This window comes from Rhincodon typus, chromosome 7, assembly GCF_021869965.1.
Source record: "Rhincodon typus isolate 14 chromosome 7, sRhiTyp1.1, whole genome shotgun sequence".
In the NCBI taxonomy this organism is placed as follows: Eukaryota; Metazoa; Chordata; class Chondrichthyes; order Orectolobiformes; family Rhincodontidae; genus Rhincodon; species Rhincodon typus.
In genome coordinates this window covers 28941782-28961768 of record NC_063338.1, presented here as the reverse complement: position 1 = coordinate 28961768, position 19987 = coordinate 28941782, and the positions used below count along the sequence as shown (strand labels likewise).

The 19987-nt window shown below is 40.5% G+C and overlaps 1 protein-coding gene across 5 annotated transcripts in view; it reads right to left on the bottom strand.

Moving 5' to 3' along the window:
* Window positions 1-2524: 2524 nt before the first annotated feature.
* Window positions 2525-19987, bottom strand: part of hecw2a (HECT, C2 and WW domain containing E3 ubiquitin protein ligase 2a) — a 291027-nt gene continuing 273564 nt past the window's right edge. For all 5 annotated transcript variants that reach the window (XM_048599375.1, XM_048599376.1, XM_048599374.1 and 2 more), the window contains exon 29: window positions 2525-4945. In XM_048599375.1, the coding sequence (XP_048455332.1) occupies window positions 4834-4945 (112 nt within the window). In that variant the 3' untranslated portion in view covers window positions 2525-4833. The remainder of the gene's footprint in view (window positions 4946-19987) is intronic.

Here is a 19987-nt window from a genome sequence, read left to right as displayed (position 1 = left end):
TGTTCAATTGGAGAGAAGCCTCGAGCAAAAATAAATTAAAATTTTTAAAATTATTTAAAAATAAATTTGTTGTGGAGAACTGAGGAGCTTGAACAGATGCGAGAAAATGATTGAAGTGGGGAAAGTAAATTGCCTCTTCAAATTTAAAAACTGCTCTTTTTTAGGGGAGTGGGGGATCTGTAATACTAAACTGCTAAGATGTGTATATTTGATGTTAGTGTTTTTATAGAACAGGATGAGATAACTTACAAGAAGTTATGGGCACTGACCTTAGAAGAACTAAAAGGTGTAGCAATGCACCTAGAGATTGAGAGGTGGAAATTGAGGACAGTGAAACAGATAAATTAGAATTGGAGTAGCAGAAATGGAAGTGTAAGTCCAATAACAAGAAAAATGTAGACAGTACCAGGAAAAGAGAGAGAAAGGCAAGAATGACAGTGGAAATTGAAATTAGAATTCCAGGTAGGGGAAAATGGGAAAGAAGGAAAGAGAAATGTTTTTTAAATTTTAATAGTTTGAGCTGAGAAGGGAAAGTCCCAGTGTATCCATTGAAAGCATCTCACTGTGGGATCCACCCCTAAATCAGACTAATAGACTGAGGTATTCAGTATTTGTATAACATACAAATAAACTTAGGGTCCAAAATGTACACTTTCCTGTAAAATAAAATGAAGTTGCAAGGTTCTGTTTTTCTGAATATATGCATGGAACTGCAAGAACCCTGAACCAATTCTTCATGCAAATGACCCTTCCTGTGGTTATGACTACTTTTCTACAAGTAATTAAAAGAAACTGGATTCACAATAGTGTTGTAGACTCTTTGACTCCAAACTTTAAATCTAGGAAGTCAATGTGAAAAACTCCATTTCATCTAGATTGCATGTGGATGAGTGATAGACAAACTCAATTGTTTAACAATGACCTAACCATCAGAAAGTATTTCAGGGCAATGTGAAGAGATGCTCTGGTTACAATTATAAAATATTCCCAAAAGGTAAAATATGGCTGTAAGTGTGGGAGTGGAAGGGTTAGTTGTTCTCTAACGTGCTATTCCCTCCACTGAGAAAAACCAATCTAAAAAACCAAAGAACTGCAGATACTGAAAATCAGAAACAAAAACAGAAATTGCTGGAAAAGCTCAGGAGGTCTGGCAGCATCGGTGGAGAGAAAGCAGAGTTAATATTTTGGGTCCAGTGACCCTTCTTTGGAATGGCGTATCAACGTGCAATCAACTGGCAGGTGAGCTTTGGTGAGATTCTCAACCTGTCACAGGCTTCAACACTGGTGTCCCCGGTACCAGAAGTGGCCAGTGTCCGGTAGCTTCCGAGTCCTAAAGACCATTGGTAAAGCCCCTCTCCTGGGAATCCAGAGATATGAAAGTAAGTTGGTATATTAGCCACTATGTTTCTTCCTTGCCCACCTTGAAGATGAATGATTGGAGAGGTGGTGAGTGAGAGCCCCAAAGTGGCTGTTAGTTGACCACTTAAGAGCCTTAATTGGTGGCAAGCTGAGAAAGACCCCAATGGACCTTTTTGTACATAACTTAATTGATATAGTGAGTATATAGGGTGAGTATCTTTCCAGGTCCAACATGCTAAATTATTTCCCTTCTTGCCATCTCCAAGGAGGGAAATATTCCACTTCAGGTTTCTGATAAGAGGTTTTAAGAAGGCTTCTTTTGGATTTGACAGACACATCTATGCCAACAAAGCGAAAACATCCTGCCTGCTACCACTAGTTTTAAGCTACATATAAGCAGCGAGCCAAGTTAGCCTTGAATTCCCTACCTGAGAAATCATACCAGGGCTTTGCTATTATACTTTGATGGAAGCGTGACAAGAAAATCTGCTACTGCAAACATAAAAACACTAAATACATCCTCATAGACATCCAGAGCTTTTCTTCAGTGGATAATAAAGGATTACAATCCTGCAATCTTGTAATCTTCCATTAAGTGTATATACATGTGTATGAGTGTGACAACAGCTGCAATTGTGTACATTCAAGTGTTGAGTGGAAAAATTTATCTTTCTTTTAAAATCTACGAAAAACTTTACATTTCTAAGTTGTAACATCGTTACTTGTTTCTTCCTGACAATTGCTTGAGTTAAAATACTTTTTTCGAATATGCTGTCTTTGGAATAAAAAGTGGAGCTATCCTTCTCACCTCTTTTCTGTTTGTAATGTACAGTAGTTATAGTTTCTCTGTCAACATTGTCGATTGTTTCTAAGTGATTCTTGAAAACATAGTAGTGAAGTGGGTGCACTGACTTATACGCTTTTTAATTCTAGTATATCAGATCATCAGAACAGGCAAATATATCTAAAACCATAAATTCTATTGAATCAGACATAACATAGTAATGAATAATTCAGTTTACAACCTGAACAAAGTGCCAGTCAGAAGTTGAACTTTAATGTAAAAATTCTGTTTTGTAATGAACAAAATCTATCTTTCTTATTCACAGCTGTTTTTATGAATTTTTATTTGCAATTAATGATTTTTAAATGATGCAGCATGGTTTTAAATAAAATATGTATATGTTATGAAAATAAAACAACATAATTCAAATTTTAGTACATTAAAATCTTTTTCCATTAAATCATAGTTGACAAAAACAGAACAATAATCTTAAGTATTTTCAGCATAATTAATAGCAATTGTGTACAAAATTCTGCATAATCCCAATAGACAGTTTGAAACTTTGAAATTAATCAGAACACTAAATATGGCAATGGCACATTTCAATGATTTGTGTCCTGTTAGCCATGTGTTATATATATGTTTTATTTATAATATGAAATTGTGTCAAATGATATAGAATTTTTTTAAACACCATATAAAAAAGGATAAGAGTACCAGAAATATCAATGTTTAAGTCATAACTAGAGCTAAATGTTCTCTTTCTGTGTAAAGAAGTATAACATCCATGCAACGTCTTACAGTATTCAATCATGTGTATGGATACTACAGCATTGACCCCATCCTGTATAATGAATAAGTCACTGGACAGCTCGTGCATCAGTGGATAAGAAATAAAAGTTAGTATAATTTCTGTATATTGACAAGAAATACTTAAAAGATGATGCAATATTCAAATCAAAAAATTGAACTGGTTTGATTACCACTGTCTACACGATCCATTGTATCAATATGTGCTAAGTTGAAGTTGGGTAATAAGAGATATAGAAGTTCAAACTTTGTAGCCAGGAGGTCTAGGTATGGACCTAGGCAGGTTTGCCATCACAAGGTGGATCAAAAAATATAAACATAAGACAAATTTGTAATATTTTAAAGTACAATCCATTTTTCTTCAGACCATTGTGATCCTTAAGGATTGACATTGAGTTGTTGAAGATTAATTGGAGAAGGTGCATTCAGTTCATTTTTAAATTAATTTGAGCATTCTTGACCGAGTATGTTCTATTTTCAAATCTTAGCAGTAAAACAACAGAATTTACTGAAAATTTATATAGACAATAAAAGTGGCAGAGTATTTTTACATTTTTACTTAGATCCAAAGGCAATATCTCCTCATGTCTTTATCACTGTTACTTGCATACTATTCAATATGTAAAATTATATTACCTTGGTTACAAAATCTTCCCAACTGTCTTCATTCAGGTACTGTGAAAATACTCTGTTTTATAATAAATTGAATCCTATTTTCTTATTAACGAAAATGCTATTAACCAAGTTTTAAGTATGCATAGAGCAGATACGTCTGATCTATTGCTGTAAATCTATTTATTCTATCTTGCTCAAGGGAAAGTATTTTGTTTTTACAAACAACCTAATACATATTTTTGTACTCAGTCCTATTACTGAAGACATAAGAAGATCTCTAAAAATGGTTTCCATTGTTCTATATATGAGTATACCATCGTACCTACATATTGTGAATGGTGCAATTTTACCCCTTTTTACTTTGGTACATTCAGTGCATTTTTTAAAAAAAGACTTTCCCTGTTTCTGAAAACATTATTTGTAAAAATAAAAGAAATCAATCTTTTGGATGTCCTGGAGCAGATAATCTAAACAAATTTAGTATAAGCACAAAGAATGAACTGACAGGTATCTCCCTCCAACAAGGCTTGGATAGTTTAAAGATTATATAGGACTTGTAAATAATCTATTACAAAGATTAAATAAAATTGAATTCCACAACTGCTGACATTTTTACTGTGCCATAATGACAATGGAGCTGTTATTCTAGACATTTCCATACATTGTGATTGTATACCATGCAATAACAGGTATATAAAGACAATTACTTCATTAACAAGTACATTTGTTTTCAGCTTGGAACTCTAGAAGATACAGGTATGCCACTGAATTTTTAAAAAAGACATAATCCCAACTCTTAAAGCTTTGAGATAAACTCTATTGAAAAAAAAATTTGTCCATTATAATATTTTCACAGTCATTCCAAAGTAGCATTGACATATCTTTGTGCAAGTCTTGGTGGCTTCTTCACAAAAGCATATTTAATATTTTAATGGTAGACAGAAGTAGCCAAATATTGTGTGTAAGATGACAATAAGGTGCACAAGGTTTTAGTTTCTTCCCTTCATTTCTTCTATCAAACACACAATCATTCAGCAGAATATGCACAATGATTGTCTGTACTCAGTAATCTTACTTCACCTTCTACATTCATTCTAACAATCGTAAGTCCTGTTAAGTCTGTGAAGGACAATTCTTTGCTAATTCAAATCCCACAACGTATTCACCAACACGAGTATGCTGGTCTCATCTCAAACTCCATCTCCTGAAAGTCCGTAACAGAAGATCCAGTAGAAGAAAACAGGTTTACATTTCTGTTTAACTTGTTACTCCAAACCAAATGTGCTTGTCTCTTCCACAGCAGTCAACAGCTTCTCATAAAGCATAGAAAAGGATGGATATGGGGGAAGATCTAACCGGTTGAAACAGGTATGAGCCCTGCAAAACCAAGAAGAATGTTATTAATTCCCACAATTCTAAACAGCACAATAGGAAGCAGTTCAGGAGACAAAGATTATTACCAAAGGGATTATCAGCAGTGGTTCACATGAACTGATTTCAGCATGTAAATTTTGTATTTCCCATTTAGGTTCCATGGATTGCAAGATAAAATCCAGATAAACAATAACCTCCAAATGTACATAGTAAAGACTGAATGTTTGATGTATTTTGTGAATAAGAAAGAAATGCCTGACTTCAGAATGTCCCAAACTATTTTAAAATCGGCCGAGTATTTTAAAATGTAGTTAATATCGTAATACCCACATTCAAAGTTGTCAGCATTGGTCAACCCCAAAACACTTGGTTGTTTTCCAACAACTAACTTAAAGTATCAATTATACCAAAACTTAAAACATTGTTAAAGCACATTATGCTCACCGCATGGCAATTATATTAAAATTGTTATGGACCAGACCAAACATCCCCGTCAAATATATCAAGGGGATAGCCTAGACCCTAACATTTTCTTATTTAAAGACAAGCGTAAGGTGCTCTGTTCCAGGTGTAGTTTGATTGGTTACGCTACTCAGCTTTAAGCAAAACACACTTTATTCTTACTCTACAGTTAAAACACAAACAAAGGAAAGAAGAATTGGTCTAACTTTAACTCTGTTTGAAAACTTAACAGAATAATAAATTATTTAACTACCAAACAGCAACTGTTCCAATATTGTAAATCACATAAACACACCCTTGACAAAGCAAATTCAGAAAATACATTGCAATGTTTCTCCAGTCCAGGAGAAAAGAACATCTAGAGAAAATTCTGGCAGAGAGAGAGAACGCAAGCATTTTTCTGTAACAGGGATAAATGTATGGCAGCTTCAAAATACCAACAACCACTGAAAGCTAAATTCAAACCCTGGTTCTGTGGGAGCCTGACTCCACCCATTCATGCTGTTGTTCCAACTGTAAAATAAAAATCCCAATGCCTCACAAGCTGTTTACTATATTGGCTTGGACAGACTGCTTGTCATCTCTGTCTCAATCTCTCTTCATAAAGAAACCAGGACAAAATACACCTCTTAAAGTTATGGTATCATCGCAAAGTCTTTTCCCTGCAAGGACAAGACATCTACAGTCTTAAAATAACAGCAATATGTCATTCTACTGTAACATTATAGTTTAATAGTCATAGGAAAAATTTCAGCTATTTTGATCATTAAACATGATATTGATGATGGGTGGCTTGCAAGAAATACTTGCGTGTAAGACAATAATATGTGGAACCCAGGCTTCCCTGAGCTAAGAGATAAGAAATAAAAATGTGAGTCCTATTCATTTTTGTTAAAACAGAACAAATGCTGAATTCAGTACAGACTTAGCAATGTTTTAATCTGTAAATGAAACAGCTACACACTTCCACTGTTGTGTCATCCCACTTCTGGTTTCTAGGTTTTGTTCTAATTTAAGTTCATATGACTGGATTATAAGGGCTCTTGGTTGTGAGGTGCTGACTGGAAAAAAGCATGGATGCTCTACATGGCCCTGCTGAAATGTTACCAGTTGTGGGTAAAGGGTGGGAAGTCTATTCTTCCATGGATCAATTGAGCTGTTTAAGTGGCCAATTAATGCCCTCTTGAGGGCTCCATTCTACTGCTATTATCAGCATGAGGAAAGACCCTGCTTGGGCCAGTGGTGGACATTGGCATGCCTCTTTAAATGGCCCCCTGGATCCATTGTAGGATCCCCTCCGGGTCTTACCACTAGTTTTCTTTCTTCCACTGTCTGCCCCACCCTCATCTTCTCATCAAGGCCTTCTGGTCTAGCCTCAATGACACATCCTAACCATTGCTGTTCAGTTCCTCAGTGTTGGGGACTATTGTAGCCCCAGCAGTAGCTACAGCACTTGGTGGCTCTGTGGAGACTGGAGTGTTGCTGGCATTTGATTGCTTATGAGAATGGTGCCAGGGATGAGACACTGCAGTTATGGGGATAGATTAGAGAAGTTGAAAGTGGTTTTTCCTTGGCGAGGCGAAGGCTAAAAGGAAATTTGATAGACATTTTCAAAATCAAGAGACTTCTGGATAAAGTAGCTATAGAGAAACAGTGCCCGCTTATAAAAGCATTGAGAAGTTGAGGGCACAGATTCAAAGTGTTCTGAATTAGAAGCAAATGCTATTGAGAAAATCTTTTACCCACAGCAAGAAGTTAGAGTCTGGAATGCACTGCCAGAAAGTGTGGTGGCAGGTTTGATTGAGAGATTCAAGAAGGGATGAGATGATCATTTAAATTGAAACAGTGGTCTGCATTTTCCCAGGCTCTGAATGACGTGGGAAATGCAGAGACAGTTGGGAAAATTTGTGGAAAATGAGATTCTCAATTTTAAGAAAAAAGGTTCAATTTTGTATATTAGGCTTTCAACAGAGATGAGAATCTCACTTTGAATAAATTATGAATTTTTTAATCATATGTATTTTACAGTAGGAATAACAGTAAAATTCAGTGAAAAGCTCTCTACTGTGAGCATGATTCAGCATCTTTTTGCTTAGTTTAAGAATAAGAAAAAAAAAGATGTAGCTTAAACAGAGTCCATCTGTCCTGAGCCAGCTCATCATCAATGATGCCTGTGCCACCATCCCTCCTCAACTGCCTCACCACTGCCTACATCAGACCCAATCAACATTGAAGTTGCCACTCAATAGGCACCATCTTTGGCCACTGAGCTGATTCTCCTCCGCCAATGCCTGGACCAGACCCACCAATGGCAGAGATGCATCTGTTGTTGCTGGGCCCACCTCGTTCATGCTGCCGTGACACCCTTCTGCCACAGCTTCACCGCCATCAGCACTGGACCCAACCAAGAACCAATCACCAATCCTCAGCCACCATCTTTTGCTGTTGGGCCTATTGTTCTAACAACATCCCCACTGATGTAGCAGCCATCAGTTCTGATGCCTGGTCCTGTGCTCACCCCAGAGAAGTAAGTAAAGGCCCACTCAAGTCTGCGCTGGCATCACTCACTGCTGCCACACTGGGATCCCTCGCCGCCACCAGCTGAGCTCAGAACAAGAGGAAAGTAAAGGAAAAGAGAAAAAAAAACAAGAAAAGAGGAAAAAAAAGAAAAGCAGTCAGAGCAGATGAGCCCCAGCTCAGGAGCCCTACTCCGCCATAGTAGATTCCATCTTAGTATCGCTAGTGAGCAGTGAAGAGTCTACCTGCATGATTTAACGTCTCATTCTTAATTACTCTTGCTTAATTTATATGCAGACTGCTATATTTACAGGTAACAGAAACAAACTAGGTTCCCAGATCCCAAAATGAAGGACATAACGGATACTGTGGGCAATTGTAGTAATCAGCCATTTTTACAGTGTACATTGACACAGCAATTGGTGTGGTTAACAGTGGGGAGGAAAGTCTTAGTCTACAGGACAATTTAGACACGCTGGTCAGATAGAAAGAACAGTGGCAATTTAATCTTGAAAAGTGCGAGGAAATGAATTTTGGAAGGTCTAAAATGACAAGGGAGTACATGTTGAATGGTAGGACCTGAGGAAATACAGACGATCTGAGGACCTTGATGAGCATGCCCACAGAACCTTGAAAGCAACAGGACAAGTAGATGAGGTGATTAGGAAGGCATATGGGATACGTGCCTTTGTTAGTCAAGGCATTGAATACAAGAGTGGGCAGGTTATAATGAAGCAGTACATAATGTTAGGTCACAGCTGGGGAAATGTGTACAGTTCTGGTTGCCACACAACAGGAAGAATGCAATTGCAATAGAAAAGGTGCAGATAAATTCACTAGGATGTTTTCTCAGCTGAAGCAATTCAGCTATGAAGTGAGGCTAGATGGAGTTGCTTTTCTTAGGGCAGAGAAGACGAAGAGGTATCTAATTAAGGTGTACAAAGTTCTGATGGGTGTAGACAGGGAGAAACATATCCCAATACCACAGGGGTCAAAATAAGGGGACAGAGTTTTACGGCCAGGAGCAGGAGGTTTAGATGGGATTTGAGGAAAAGTATTTTCACCAAGAACATTTTGGTTCTCTGGAACTCACTGCTTAAAAGAATGGGAGAGGTGGGAACCCTCAGACATTTAACAATTATTTAGATGAACACTTAAAATGCCATGGAATACAGGCTATGGGCCAAGTGCTGGATACTGCAATTAGAATAGATGGATGTTTGATGAATGATTTTATTGTCCCGTGTATTTACAGTGAAAAATACAGTAAAATACAGTGAAAAGCTCTTCCACTGTGACCACGATCGAGCGTCATTTCGAATAGTTTTGAGAATAAGAAAAAAAAAATAGAAAGATATAACTTAAAGAGAGTCCATCAATCCTGAGCCGGCTCATCACCAACGATGCCTGCGCTGCCATCCTTCCTCCGCTGCCTTGCTGCTATCTACACTGGACCCAAGCAATGTTGAAGCTGTCAGATGACTGTTGTGGATTTGATGGGTGGAAGGGCTTCTTTCTATGCTATAAAAAAGTCTATGACACTAGGTTAAAGACATCTGTAATCACAGAATTCTGGATGTGAAATGTATGCGTGACCACCGAGGCCAAATAAAATATGATCTTACATGCAATGCTGCCTTTCTTGGATGATGTTGGGTTTTTGGTTTCACTAATCCTGGTGGAAATATATTGCTCTACTGTATATATGTGACATGACTTGTGCTGCATACATTCAAAAATGATCAACTATGTCATAGGTCTATCTACAAGCATTCTAGGACCCTCTTCAACAGAGGACTCCTCACTCCACTGTATCAAAGACTATACAAACTGTTACTTGATTGTGTGCAACAGCTGACTGCTCACATTACTTAGGAGCTGTTTCTGATACTCTCATAGGCTCTGAAAGGCTCATTGTAACTTTCACCAAATAGATCCAGCCACAGCTGGAGTTATCATATGCACTGAAGTCACAGAAGTTGAGGAGGAAGAAATGCTTCAGCAAGCGCAGGGCCAACAGCAGTCTTCAGCAGCTGCTGAACAGGTTCCACATGAAGAAGTTGCAGGGTGAAAATGAGGTACAGGAGGTCTTTCGCCCTTAAAGCTATTTCCTCCAGCTGAGCAAGGTATAGTGCTGCATTGAATGCAGTTGTCCCTGTCACAGAACTGTGTCATTTGCTGAAGCAGGACTTGCAATCTGAAGGAGCGGATGATCGTCTTATCACAGTAGCTGTCAAGACGTGAAAGTATGCTTGATTTATAGGTGATTAGCTAATTCCAAGAATTCACCGAAGACCTGTGCGGGATCTCTCAATCAAATCGATCAGGGTTGTTACTATTGCAATTCCTGGAAGATCACACTGCTTCATCCCCAAGATGAGGTCAGTGCTACAGCTCAGGCAGTAGGCTTTGCCAGCATAGCTGGCTTTCCCCATGTGCAGGGCGCTATCGGTTGTATATATATTGCATAAAGAGAACAACACCAGGGCACGACTAACTAATAGAAAAGGGTTCTATTTGGTCAATGTACAAGTAATCTGTGATCGTTACGATCATGTCCTAGAAGTCTGCCCCAGGTAACCTGGAAGCTGCCATGATACCTATCTTCTTGATAACTCTTAGATTCATGCTTCTTTTCTGGAATATAAAGATAGAAGTTAGAAGCAGGAGTAGGCCATTGACCCCTTGAGCTCCACTACTGAATACGATCATGGCTGGTCATTGATTTCTCCACTAATCCTGCCCTCCCTCCATATCCCTTGATCCCTTTTATCACAAGAGCTATATTTGCCTCTGTCTTAGAAACATGCAATGTTTTGGCCTCAACCACTTTCTTTTGTAGTGAACCCCTCAGTCTCCCCATTCTCTTGCTGGAGAAATTTCTCCTCATCTCAGTGCTAAAAGGTTTACCCCTTATCCTTAAACTATGAGCACTGGTACTGAATTCCCCATGAGCGGGAACATCCTTCCTGCATCTAACCTGTTTAATCCTGTTAGAATTTTATAGGTTTCTATGAGATTCACCCTCGTTCTTTTAAACTCCAGTGAGTACAATTCTAACTGACTCAATCTCTCCTCATACGTCAGTTCTGCCACCCCAGGAATCAATTTGGTAAACCTTCACTGCACCCTGTCCATAACAAGGACACCCCTCCTCAGGTAAGGAGACCAAAACTGCACGCAATATTCCAGGTGTGGCCTCACCAATGCCCGAAATAATTGCAGGAAGGCATCCTTGTTCCTGTACCTGAATCCTCTCACTATGAAGGCCAATGTGCAGTTTGCCGGCATTACTGCCTGTTGCAACTGTGTGCTTACTTTCAGTGACTGGTGCACAAGGACACCTGGGTCTCATTGAAAATTCCTCTCAATTTACAACCATTCAATAATAATCTGACTTCCTATTTTTGCTAGCAAAGTGAATAACCTCACATTTGTCCACATTATACTGCACCTGCCACTCACTCAACCTATCCAAATCAACTGCAACATCCTTGTCCTGACCTCACAGCTCACCCTTCCACCCAGCTTTCTGTCATCTGCAAATTTTGGGATATTACATTTAGTTTCCTCATCTAAAATCATTAACATATATTGTGAATAGCTGGGGTCCTCATGCCAATCCCTGCAGTATCCCATTAGTCACTACCTGCCATTTAGAAAAAGACCCATTTATTCCTACTTTGTTTCCTATCTGCTAAAAAATATTCTATCCGTCTCAATACACTACCTCCAATCCATGCACTTTAATTTTACATACTGATCTCTTATGTGGAACTTTGTGGAAAGCCTTCTATAAGTCACATCCACCAGCTCCCCCGATCGACTCTACTAGTCATGTCCTCAAAGAATTCCAGCAGATTTGTCAAGCATGATTTCCATTTTTTATATCCATGCAGATGGTGTCTGATTCCACCATTGTTTTCCAAGTGCTCTGGTATAAAAACTTTGATCACGAACTCTAACATCTTCGCCACTACCAATGTCAGACTCACTGGTCTATCATTTTTCTGTTTTCTCTTTACCTCCCTTTTTTTAATAGTAGGCTCACATTAGCTACCATTCAATTTGCAGAATCTAAAGAATCTTGGAAGATGACAACTCATAATGCATCTATTATTTATAGGGCCACTCCTTTAAATATTCTGGGATACAGATTACCAGGGCTTGAGGATTTATCAGTCTTCTATCCCACCAATTTCTCCAACACCATTTCTCTACTAACACAGATTTGCTTCATTTCCTTCCTCACATTAAACCCTGATTTCTCCATCATTTCCCGTATGGTTTATGTTCTCCTTTGTAAAGACAGAAGTGACGTACAAATTTATTTTGTCAGCTATTTCTATGTTCCCCATTATAAATTCCTATTTCTGACTGCAAGGGATCTAAATTAATTTTCACCAATCTTTCATTTCTTTATATATAGACAGAAACATTTATGTTCCCTGCAAACTTTCTCCTATACACTATTTTCTCCTTCTTAATCAATCCCTTTCTACACTAACCCCAACCCTTAGGTCTATTGTTTCTTCTTGCCAATCTGCAGGTCTCTTTTTATCTAATATTATCTTTAACTTCCCTCATAAGCCATAGTTTGGCTACTGTTCTTTTTGCACTCTTGCGCCAGACAGGAATAAACAGTTTTTATAGTTCACCAATTCGCTATTTGAAGGTTTGTCATTGCCGATCCACTGTTGTTCCTTTCAATAGCAATTCCTCATCCATCATAACCACGTCACACCTCACAGCACTGCAGCCCCCTTATTAAGATTCAGGATCCCAGTCTTAGAATCAACTTCCTCACTCTCCAGCTTGATGAAGAATTCTATTGTGGTATGGTTGCTTATCCCCAAGGAGATCTCTCACAACTTTATTCCATTCTCAATGTATAATATCCCATCAAAGGTGGCCTGTTTTCTATTTGGCTCCTCAACATATTGATCCAACGTACTGGATGCCTTACAAGGATGGCTGTTGTTAAACAAAGACTACCCTCTCCAACTATGACTGATGATGTTACACAACTGCTGACTGAATCTATGCTTCGTCTCAATATCCGCTCTTCCAACAGGGGCATCATGGAGCAGACAACATGTCACCTCATGATGAGATTTATTTGCCTAGAACAGTCTGGCGGGTGACCTTTGTAAACTCCAGATAGAGTGCACCACATAATCATTCCATGCCATGCTCTATACAACAGAAGCTGGCAAAGAGAGAAAGTGATGGGTGCAAAAGAGTTAGGAGAGCAGCAGCATTCTATTGAGGAAGGTGATGAAGACACTGAGCAGGACGAACGTTATCTTCACCAATGACGAAGTGGTGTAGCATCTGGTGTTACAAGCCAGATGGGATTTAACTGGCAGCCAGTTCAAATAGATCTGAATTGGGCAAGTGCATCATTTATTGATTGTAATGCTATTGCAACTCAAAAGACAAGCAGCCCCTGTTCAGTTCCAAATGCATTTGTAGCTATGGGTGCAGCTAGCTGGGACAGCATTTATTGGCCACTGCTAATTGTTTTCCTGTAGTTCCTTCCCACATTCAGCAGTGACAGACATAATACTATATGATGGGCATTCCCAAAAAAGTAGTAGACCTTCAGATAGGGTTCAAACATTGTAAGGGGTCTCTACCCACTTTTTCCTGTACTTGCACCTAAAATGACAGTTGATCAGGCAGGCGATGATATAAAGTGCCAACATCTTTACAAATGTAACATTCTATTGTATAATAGAGTGTCAATCATGCCACTTATGTGCCCTCAGAAGCTTTTCTTTCTCCTCGTTGTTCCACTATGTCTAGGTGTGGCCCTGGCATTTGCAGCTGGGATTGAGGGAGATTGCTCTTTTGCGGAACCTACTGATCTTAGAGTTTTGGACAGACAACCCTGGGGTATTTGTAACATGACCCAGACTTACTTAGTATTTCCTAGCCAGAAGCAAGCTCATTCTCCTCAGTTTGATTTTGCACTAGGGTTGAGGGTTGCAGGCAGGTTGGAGATGGAGGCAGGGTGCACCTCTGGAGTGTCTGGAGAGGAGACATCTGGGAAGCCTGTATGCAGTTCCTCCTCCAGCTGGGACCATACTTGCTTGTGCACCCAAGGCCAGCTGGAATGAGATCACAGTCCCCAGGTCACATTGACATTTATGTTGACCTCAAATGGCTAAAAGACTGCAGGTCTGTATGCATGTCTGGTAGCCAATAAACATTCTGCAGCTACCATGTGGACAGGTAGATACATGTATGCTGGAGCCAGCATGGTACCGATAACGTAGCTGAACCTCTCCAACCTTGGACAACCCAGTTTCCCCGAATGTCTCCAACAAAACCTGCCTGTTGCTCTTGTGTTTGTACATTTAATGAAGTTATGAATGGCCAACCCCATGGGCTCCTCTCCTGCCTGGGGCTGAGCATGATCTTCGGCAGTCCTCGGAGTATCAGCAACCTGAGACATTTCTTCCTCAAGCAGCTGCAGAGACATGGCAGTGATGTGCTCACCAGAATGCTAAAGGACACATGGAGGTGTCAGTATCTGAGCTGATAAAGGGTGCAGGAGGCAGCGTTGCCAGTGCATCCTCTGAAAAGTCTGTGGCTTCCTCCTCAGAGGTGGAGGAGGTGGTGTAGGTCTCTTCAAGGTGGAGACTATGGGAATGCTGCTCGTACATACAAGAAGACAAGTGAGAGAATGCACTGTGAAATAGGGTACAGCCTTCAGCACATTAAGAACACATTCACAATAGTTAGCAGCGTAGCACATCACAATGAGTATTACTTGGTTGCCAGGACATGGAGGTATTGGCATCACCATGATCACCATCATTGGCATGACCATGAACAGCGATGGTCCTTTCCCACTGCAGCAAGGACTCTCTTGTCAAAGGGGATGAGAAATGAAAGTCAAGTACCCACTTCCAATCTCAGCCAGTTTCTCCCGCAGTTTCTCCTGGAGAAATGGGGTGTGATGGAAGTGGCTGCCACAGCTGATTGTATTTTTGTAGGTAGGGAAAAGGTGGTGAAGTGTCCTGTGTGAGTTGGAGGTGCAGAGGGCAGAAAGGGGTAGTGGTCTGGGGTGATGGAGTAGGTGACAGCCATTGAGGGAACATGCTGTATGAATGGGTGTGTTAGACCATTAGCCTCAGTGAGAGATGGATGCAGTGATACAGTTAATGTGAGTGTGCGGTACCAGAAAAAAGATAGAGGCTCTTACCATTATGGAGCACAGAATGCCATTAACTTTCTTCCATCAGACCATGGGCACTGCAGGGTCTGATGCCACGGTCTCTTCTGGCAGTCCTGAGGTAAGAGAAAGTTCTTCTTGTCCACCCGAATCTCTGGGTCCCTGTCAGCAAAGCAGGGTGCCAATTTGCCTCATCCGCCATCTTTGGGCAATTCTTCACACACTGGCACTGGGACGGGCTATTCGCGACTTGCAGCAGTTGAGCGTGTACAGAGCTGGGCTTTCAATATGTCACTGTTAACAGGAATCCCAGCAGCCATGTACACTCCTACCACTGCTGAGTGCAAGGTAGTGCAAGAGTGGCGCCATTAAAGTATGGTGGATTCTCATGGCGGGGTTCAGGTTAAATTTGCAACAGAAAACTTGCCAGAGTTCGTGGAGAGAAACCCTCCTTCAAACTTTAAAGTTTTGGCAAAGATCTGTAGCTCAAGTTGTGGGTGAGGTTGTCGACTTGCTCGCCGAGCTGGCTTGTTTTTGTTCAGACATTTCAACACCATGCTAGGTAACATCATCAGTGGACCCTCCAATAAAGCGATGTTATTCTACTCCACTTGGAATTTATAATGTCCGGTCTGTTATGGTGAGTAGTGTCATTTCCGGTTTTGATCTGTATGGGTTTATGTATGGGGTCCAATTCTATATGTTTGCTGATTGCATTACGGGTGGAGAAACGTGCCTCTAGGAATTCCCGTGCGTGTCTATGTTTGGCTTGAGCTACTATGGTTACTTTGTCCCACGTAAACTGATGGCCTTCATTGTCTGAATGTACAGATATTAAGGAGAGTTTATCATGCTGTTTTGCTGCTAGCTGATGTTCGTGTATGCTGATGGCTAGTTTCCTTCCTGTCTATCTGATGTAATGTTTGTGGCAGTCGTTGCATGGTATTTTGTAAACCACGTTTATTCTGCATGTTGTGGGAATGGGGTCTTTAATCCTTGTAAGTGTTTGTCGTAGAGTGGCTGTGGGCTTGTGGGCCACCATGATTCCTAGTGGTCTTAGGAGTCTTGTTGTCAGTTTCAATATGTTCCTGATGTAGGGAAGTGTGGTAAGTGTGTTAGGTCTTATTGTGTCTTCCTGTCGTTTGTTATGTAGGCATCTGTGGGTGAAGTTGCGAGGATATCTGTTTAAGGCAAGGATCTTGTATAAGTGTTCTTCTTCTTCCAGGTGTAATTCTGGAGTGTTGTAGTGTGTCCTGGCCCATTTAAATAGTGTCCTAATGCAACTTTGTTTGTGGGCGTTGGGGTTTTGATCAGTATGGGTTGCTTTTCTGTATACTGAGGTTTGGAACTCCCCGTTTGTCAGTCATTCTACCTTAACATCCAGAAACGGAAGTTGATTGTTGGTTTCTTCTTCCCTTGTGAATTTAATCCCTGTGAATACGCTGTTGATGAGGTGGTGGGTCGCTTCTAATTTGTTGCGTTTAATAATGACAAATGTGTCGTCTACGTGCCGGATCCACAGTTTAGGTTGAATGTGTGGGTAGGGTGGCGTGTTCTAGTCTTTGCACGACTGCTTCTGCGATGAGCCCTGAGATGGGTGACCCCATTGGTGTACCGTTGATCTGTTTGTATATTTGACCATTAAAGACGAAGTGTGTGGTGACACAGACGTCTAGTAATTTAAGTATGTTGTCCTTGCTGATGGAGTTGCTGACCAGCCTCCTTTTGCACTGCAACAAATATGAGATTGGCTAGCAGCGCTAAAAGACAAGACTTCTGCTCAGATGAGGATGGAGGTTCTGTCTTAAAGGAATAATGCTTCTTTGAGCATTAAGCACTTCAAAAGCAAGTTGTCAGATAGCTATGAGCTCCACCCAACTTTATGGCCAGGGGCACAGGGACTGCAATGCTGTTAAATCCAGTCTCTGATGTCATTCCCATTCCAGCAATGTTTTATTGGATTCACATGGATTGTGAGAGCAAAAGGAAATTTTGCGAGTGGGATTATCACAGAATGTATAGAAACAGCGAAGTCATTATTTAGTTTTAATAATGGGTTTATCTTACCACCATGGAATTGCGAATGACTAAATATCCATTGCATTATTTCACTTTCAATTCAAACGAAAAGAAAGGGAACCCTAAAACCATGATTGACAGGATAAGATTCACAGGAGCATGATTTTCAATATAAACTACTACTTCTTTGTAAAGCTTCCATACATGAAGCTTCAAACCATTTTGTTAGATATTGCACTGGGTTACTATTCCACTCCTCCAATTACATCCAACCAAGAGATAGTTGACTCTAAGCATATATTCATGCAGTAAGCACGGCCCATTCTAAACTAACAACATACAGACCAGGATCCTTTGCACTTCAGAACTGCCATTTTTTACCCAATAGAAGATTGAGTAGACAGTGTTAGCATGCAACAGATTCACACTTCTCAGACATTGATAGCAACTGATATGAGAATTGTGCCAAATTCATGCGTGATTCTAGTGAATATGGAGGTGAATGGGACAAAACTGTTCTCTAACCATTTTAATTTAAGCAACAACTTCTTTGTAATCTTGTAAATTTGTAGATAAGACCCACAGACCTGGTAACAGCACGAGATATTTGTTACACAGCCAGCTGGCACTTAATAATCACTGAGGTTGTATGGATGTCACCTCTAACTGAACTGTCACGATATATACTATGTTGAGTTTGAACCTTTCTTCATATCAGCACTAACTCATATTTGCTCTCTTGGATTAGGAGGAGATCATGAAGTCCTCAGAATATGCCAAACACCCTGAGGATCCACGATCACATGATCCATGTGCATCCTCCACCACTGTAGAGATGCTCAGCTCAGTGTGTACCACAGCAGAGTTAACTAGATTGTCACACAGTGAGGTACACGTACCATGAGCAGCACCTGATGCTGGAGTCGGCAAAACTAAAGAACTGATCATTGCCCCCATCTACATCAATTGAACTGAAGCTGAGAGAGTAAAGAGCATCGGGTTGTTTGGAGTGACAATAACCAATGACCTGTCCTAGACTTCCCATGTAGATGCGATGGTCAAGGCAGCACAACAACGCCTCTTCTGCCTCTGGCAGCTCAGGAAATGTGGCATGTTTAAAAGGACCCTCACCAACTTCTACAGATGCACCACTGAAAGCATACTGTCCAGGTGCATAACAGCCTGGTATGGCAACTGCTGTGCCAGGACCGTAAGAAACTGCAGGAGGTTGTATGCACAGCCCAGACCATCACGGAAGCCAACCTTCCCTCTATTTACACGGCTCACTGCCACCGAAAGGCGGTCAACATCAAAGACCCATCACACCCCGGTAATGACCTCCTACAACCTCCTCCATCAGGAAGAAGATAAAGAAACCTGAACGCGCACACAGGCAGGTTCAGAAACAGTTTCATTCTGGCCATTATCAGACTGTTGAATGGACTCTAGCCTCAAATAATGTAACCTGCAATGTAACCTGGATGCCTCGAAGTCTTTTTGATCTGTACATCCTTTGCTTGTTGTGATCTGCCTGTACTGCTCGTAAACAAAGCTTTTCACTGGTACACGTGACAATAAAACAATCAATCAGATCAGCAATACCACTGGCGCATTCCTATCTAAGGCTACAGGTCACTCCAAGCTCTGTTCACCATGGACATGCTGAAACTCAGCTGGTCATCCACCAAATGGGAGCTAGCAGCTAGGGGAAATCTGTGCTCTTCTGTCAGTATTTCAAGAGTACAGAGGAGGACTCCATTTCTATCATGAATGCCATGATGTTTCAAGCATTTGCACTGATGTTCATCTCCAACAAAAAGAATGGCCACCTGCACTGAGAATGTGGTTGGCCATCAAGTGTATGCAGCCCCACACATTTGGCCTTTATGCTCTATCTATCACTTCACATGAAACGAAAGAAAGCCCTGCCTTAATGGCTCAACACCTCAATGAAATGCAGTCAAGTGCTCTCCATTTCTAGTCCAGCAGACACGGGTGGGAAGGCTATGAGACGGAAGATGGAGGAAGGGCACGTGGCAATGGGTACTCTTTTCAAGTTGCTCTCACTTTTCATCCCTTGTACCTCTCACAATCCGCACATCATGTTGCATATGTTGCCTTCTGTGCTTATGACTGACTCTGCACTGTACAGTTGGAGCAGTCTTTGGCGGGCACCAACATGCAAAGATCATCAGCATCAGCATCTCATCTGTCAAAGCACTGCTGAAGCCACAGGGGTTGCACCATGTAGGATGGTAGGAAATAAATGAGCAAGATTTATTAGTTGCACAAAGAGATTCACTTATGGTGCAAAGCAATGTTTACAGCATTATTTTTATTTCAATTCTGTTCCCCTACCAACCCAATACTTTCTAACTCATGTCGGCTTTCTGTTAAGCAACATTTTGATTTTTAAAATTCTCATCCTCATTTTATCGTGGTCTCATCCCTACCTATCTCTTCAATCACCTCCAGTCCTCACACCAAAATATCTGCACTCCTTCAATTCTAATTCTTATACACCTTTGCTTGAACCTCTCTGTTGTTAATGGCTTCACCTTTAGTTGCTGAGGTCCTAAGCCGTGGAATACTCTCCCTATATCTAATCCCTAACTTATGACCTTTTGTCCTTTAAGACACCCTGTGAATCCTACTTCTCTGACCAATCTTCTTGTGACTAGCTTTGGAGCAGGAGTCTTCAGTAATGTTTCTGGAATGCTGTCAGGGCCCACAGCCGTTGTAGTATTCAGTGCCTTCAGCTATTTTTTGACATCATGTGGAGCAAACTAAATTGGTTGAAGACAAGTGTTGCATTTATTTTTTAATTTTATTTGCACTTATGGCTAAAGATGATAACTTGCAAG